Source organism: Salvelinus sp. IW2-2015, unplaced genomic scaffold, assembly GCF_002910315.2.
Source record: "Salvelinus sp. IW2-2015 unplaced genomic scaffold, ASM291031v2 Un_scaffold648, whole genome shotgun sequence".
In the NCBI taxonomy this organism is placed as follows: Eukaryota; Metazoa; Chordata; class Actinopteri; order Salmoniformes; family Salmonidae; genus Salvelinus; species Salvelinus sp. IW2-2015.
The window spans coordinates 100414-105909 of NW_019942588.1; the positions used below are offsets into that span (position 1 = coordinate 100414).

General features: G+C 47.2%; 1 protein-coding gene across 1 annotated transcript in view; it reads right to left on the reverse strand.

Annotated features, from left to right (window-relative positions):
- The window catches only part of LOC112068683 (disks large-associated protein 2-like), a 10130-nt gene extending 4859 nt beyond the window's left edge, over nucleotides 1-5271 (reverse strand). Inside the window, 5 exon segments of the mRNA XM_024135883.2 lie at nucleotides 2179-2226; nucleotides 2228-2273; nucleotides 2681-3088; nucleotides 3382-3467; nucleotides 4921-5271. Of these exon segments, the coding sequence (XP_023991651.2) occupies nucleotides 2179-2226; nucleotides 2228-2273; nucleotides 2681-3088; nucleotides 3382-3467; nucleotides 4921-5271 (939 nt within the window).
- Nucleotides 5272-5496: the final 225 nt, after the last annotated feature.

Below are 5496 nucleotides of genomic sequence, written 5' to 3' on the forward strand. Positions count from 1 at the left end.
CCTGTGGCGGTTGTAGTCATACTTTCCAAGCCCTGCTTAGCTGTGCGTAAGTGTCATACTTCTCAAAGCCCGCTGTTGCGTTAGTCATCATCTCAGCCTGTCGGATGTTTGAGTCATTCTTCAAGCCCTCTCTTTTCGTAAGCTCCTTAGCCTGTGCTGTTGGTGTTCACACTTCCAGCGCTGTGAGTCATAACTTCTCAAGCCCCTGTGGCTGTTGGTTAGTTCATACTTCAAGCCCATGTGCTGTTGGTAGTTAGCCCTGTGCTTGGTTAGTCATATACTTCTCAAGCCCTGTACTGTTGGCTGAATCATCACTTCTCAAAGCCCTGTGCTGTTGGTAAGTTCATCACTTCTCAAGCCCTGTACTGTTGGGTTAGCCTCATAACTTCTCAAGCCCTGTGCTGTTGTGCTAAGGTCATCACTTCTCAACCCTGTACTGTTGGGTAGTCATCACTTCTCAAGCCCTGTCTGTTCGGTAAGTATCACTTCTCAGCCCTGTGCTGTGGTAAGTCATCACTCTCAAGCCTGTCTGTTGGTAAGTCATCACTTCTCCAAGCCCTTGTACTGGTTGGTAAGTCATCACTTCTCAAGCCCTGTACTGTTTGGTAAGTCATCACCTTCTCAAGCCCTGTACTGTTAGTCATCCCTTCTCAAGCTTCTGTACTGTTGGTAGTCATCACTTCTCAAGCCCTGTACTGTTGGTAAGTCATCGACTTCTCAAGCCCTGTACTGTTGAGTAATCGTCATCCACTTCTCAAGCCCTGTAAGTCTGTTGGTAAGTCATCACTTTCAACCCTGTACTGTTGGTAAGTCTCACTTCTCAGCCCTTACTGTTGGTAAGTCATCACTTTTCAAGCCCTGTACTTTGTAAGTCAATCACTTCTCAAGCCCTGTACTGTTGTAAGTCATCCACTTCTCAAGCCCTGTGCTGTGAGTAAGTCCTCACTTCTCAAGCCTGTACTGTTGGTTAGTCATCACGCTCAAGCCGTGTACTGTTGGTTAAGTCCATCACTTCTTCAAGCCCTGTACTGTTTGGTAAGTCATCACTTCTAAGCCTGTACGTGTGGTTGTCACACTTCTCAAGCCCTGTACTGTTGGTTTAGTCATCACTTCTCAAGCCCTGTACTGTTGGTAAGTCATCACTTCTCAAGCCCTGTGCTGTTGGTAAGTCATCACTTCTCAAGCCCTGTGCTGTTGGTAAGTCATCACTTCTCAGCCCTGTGCTGTTGGTTAGTCATCACTTCTCAAGCCCTGTACTGTTGGTTAGTCATACTTCTTCAAGCCCTGTACTGTTGGTAGTCCCATCTTCTCAAGCCCTGTGTTGTTGGTTAGTCATCACTTCCTCAAGCCCTGTACTGTTGGTAGTCATCACTTCTCAGCGCTGTGTTTGTTGGTTAGTAATCACTTCTCAGCCCTGTGCTGTTGGTAAGTCATACTTCTCAAGCCCTGTGCTGTTGTAAGTCATCATTCTCAGCCCTGTACTGTTGTAAGTCATCACTTCTCAAAGCCCTGTACGTTGTTAGTCATCACTTCTAAGCCTGTATGTCGGTTAGTCATCACTTCTCAAGCCCCTGTGTGTTGGTTAAGTCATCAACTTCTCAAGCCCTGTGCTGTTGGTTAGTCCATCATTCTCAAGCCCTGTGCTGTTGGTTAGTCCATCACTTCTCAAAGCCCTGCGGTGTTGGTTAGTCATTACTTCTCAGCCCTGTGCTGTTGGTAAGTCATCACTTCTCAAGCCTGTGCTTGTTGTGTAGTCATCACTTCTCAAGCCCTGTGCCTGTTGGTTAATGTCATCACTTCTAGCCCTGTGCTGTTGGTTAGTCCATCATTCTCAGCCTGTGCTGTTGGTTAGTCATCACTTCTCAAGCCCTGTGCTGTTGGTTAGTCATCACTTCTCAAGCCCTGTACTGTTGGTTAGTCATCACTTCTCAAGCCCTGTCTGTTGGTTAGTCATTCACTTCTTCAAGCCCTGTGCTGGTTGGTTAGTCATCACTTCTCGAGCCCTGTACTGTTGTAGTCATCACTTCTCAAGCCCTGTGCTGTTGGTTAGTTCATCACTTCTCAAGCCCCAAGCTACTGTTGATTAGTACATCAAACAGTGAGAATGTAAGACATAAGGTGTATTTTGAAGACACACACACTTGGTTCATGTTCCATTATGGTATTATAGGTACTCACCAGGTTCTGTTGACACAGCCAGTAGAACTGGCTGGAATTTTGAGACATGAAGGAGTTGTGCACTGCCCACTGCACTCACGGATTTTCCCTCCGGACTGGAAAAGACACACAAGCACACACACACACACACCAGACACAGAGGGAGAGGGAGAGAGGAGAGGGAGCAGGGAGAGGGAGTGAATGGGAAGAGGGAAGGGGGAGGGAGAGATCACCACGCACAGCGTTATCCTCATTGACAGCTCACAGAGTGTTATCTCACTCAAATCTGTCCACTGCCTCAACCATCAAAAGATAAACCGGTATTCATTAGCGGTGGTAATAACAATGCTTGTCGGTTGTATATTACATTTCCATCTACAAACATGACTTTGCCCATTCCATTCAAAATGGTTATCAGTGAATGTATTTAGAATCTAATGCATTAGAATGTGAACAGTCTTAGGAGCTATAGAGCCAGTATATGCATCTAARCTGCAGCGTCAGACACTCACTCTCCTCCAACAGGTCATGCTCCTCCGCCTCTCTCTCCATGTCTTTACACCATCCCTCCATCCTCTTAGTTTCATTATGGAGGAGCTGCATGAACCAGCTGCCATCCCTGCGGAGGGGGGACACCCGGCCCGTCTCAGGTCCCTCCAGAGAGGGCTCTGTCAGCCACGACTCGGGCTGCGGACTGGGAGGACCGCTGGAGGAACGCTGGTAGTCCTCCCGGTAGCTGAAGAGGCCCTGGGTGCGGACAGTGCGGACGGCCCCGTACTGGGTGGGTGTACTGGGCTCYGAGTGGCCCCCTCGGAAACCCAAGCCCCCTCCGAACTGCAGTCCCTTGTCCTCCATGGTGGGGAAGCCCTCTAGTTCCATGTCAGCTTGTACGGCTGTCGTCACGCTGTTGGAGCGCTTGAACCTGCCATGCCTGAGGGAGCACAGACACATGCAGACACACACACTCGTATGTATACAGACAATAATAAAGAGATTAGATGAACAATATATGGATCCAAAGAGAGAGAAAACATCAATATAACCCGTTCACAGATACAGTACGTACAAAAAAGTASATTGCATAATAACTTTCACAAAATCAATAAATATTTAGTTAGTGCAATCAGGATCCAGAGGGAAATTCTTGACTGCTGCTGTAAAGGGTCAGAGGCCAAATTATGCAACGGTTGTATTTCCAGTTTCCACTTCCTGTGTGCCACATACCGTTTGTTATCCTCCACCTGGGTGCCAACAGAATGGTAYTGAGGAAGACCTTTACCCTCCGACTCCGAGTCAGTCGCCGTCTCCACCTGGTAAACAACAACGTGAACATAAACAATAACACTGGTCACATGTCATAATGAACTTCTTGACAGTATCATGGGGGAACTATTTTACCAATGGACTTTACTAGAAAATCAATGAGGCTGCTTAGTGGCATAAATCATAAAAGGGTAGTAATCTGTAGTGATATATACTAGAAACTGTATACAGGGAGAGGGATAAAGACAGAGGAGGGGTAGAGAGAGAAGGAGATGGGGGTATAGAGCGAGAGAGAGAGAGAGAAAGGACACACACAGAGAGCGATAGAGAGGGAGAGAAGGAGATAGGGGAGAATAAAGTGAAAAAAAGAGTCAGAGAGAGCGTGAGTCAGAGAGAGAGAGAGAGAGAGTGGGAGGGAGAGTAGAGAAGTCTGAAGGATGAAGTAGAGGAGAGAGAGCAGAGCAGTCAAGAGAGCATGAGTCAGAGAGAGAGAGAGAGCAGATGGAGAGAGAGAGGAGAGAGAGAGAGTCAGAGAGAGAGAGGGTCAGAGAGAGAGAGTCAAAGAGATGAAGGAGAGAGAGAAAGCCAAGAGAGAGCGAGCGAGAGAGGATCTGCATCAAGTGATGCCAAGAGGATGTTTGTCCTGAGAGCCTTTGATCCTGATCAGATGCTGTGTCTCATGAGAGATGGCTTTTATAGGCCTGTCCCTCTCTTTCTACGGCTAGTTTACGAGCTCACTACACACTCATCTATTGTCATGTCAACAGCATAGACCCAGTACTTCAAAATAATGACATCAAAAAGTTGTGTGGAATAAAATGTCAACGAGTACTTCAGAGTAAATAACGAATTGTACCAGATATGGTAACAGATATGTATAAATATGGTGCTTGGCACTGAAGGTTATGATGGGGATGTTGATAGATATTGGTGATGATGATGATGGCGATGATGTATTGGCTTTTATCTATCCTTGAGAAACTGCATTGCAAAAGAAACAGAATGTTGGCTTGAGTGCAATAAGGGCCTAAATGTTACATTAATGCTATATGACGTGCTTAATGAAATTTAAGAGGACCTAAAAAAGTCACAGCAGCAGGCATCCAGAAATTACATTTGTTGCCAATGTAAAATAGATAATATGATCAAATTGAATTCCACTGATAAATAGTAATCAACAACAGTTTCCTCTAATGTTATTCTACTCTATTCGTCATCATAGTGGTTTGTGTTTGTGTGTGTGTGTGTGTTGTGTGGTTGTATGTTGTGTGCATGCGTGTGCATGTGTACATCTCGTATGTGTGTACATCTGTGTAAGTGGTGGTGTGAAGTGTGTGTGTGTGTGGTGTGTGTGTGTGTGTGTGTGTGTGTGTGTGTGTGTGTGTGTGTGTGTGTGTTGTGTGTGTGTGTGTGTGTGTGTGTGTGGTGTGTGTGTGGTGTGTGTGTGGTGTGTGTGTGTGTGTGTGTGTGTGTGTTGTTGTGGGTGAACTGGTTTTTTACCTGTATCCCTATGGAGGAACGTGGCGTTTTGAGGTATTCCTCAGCCTTGGACACCAACACCGCCTTGTCACACGTCTGCACCGAGCTGTGGCTGCCCGAGGAGGCGTGCCGCTTGCTCCCTGCCGTCTCCATGGCCAGCGTCACCATGTTGGCGCTGTCCAGGCTGTCGGTGGAGTTGTAGAGGGTTCGACCCGAGCCGCCCAGACCGTCCRGCGCCCACAGTACACTCCCCCGCGGGTCCCTCCCCTCGTGGTAGGCGTCCTGAGTGGAGTCTGTGCTGCTCTGGGCCGTCACCGAGATGAGGGGCTTGGAGGTGGCGCGAGGAGGTGCCGGCGGGGGCGTCTTCGACATATAGCTAGGCATGTGCGTYACCACTGGAGAGCAAGCAGGGAGAGAGATCGATGAAGATGAGTTACTCTAAAACAGAGGTTCTGAAAGGGAGAGAATGGAGGATGATCATTTAATAAAGAAAGATGGGGTGAGAGTGAGTGATGAAACTGAAGGGCGGAGTGATGAGGGGACAGTGGTGGAAAAAGTAGTAAAAAGTAAAAGTAAAGATATCTTAATAAAAAATGA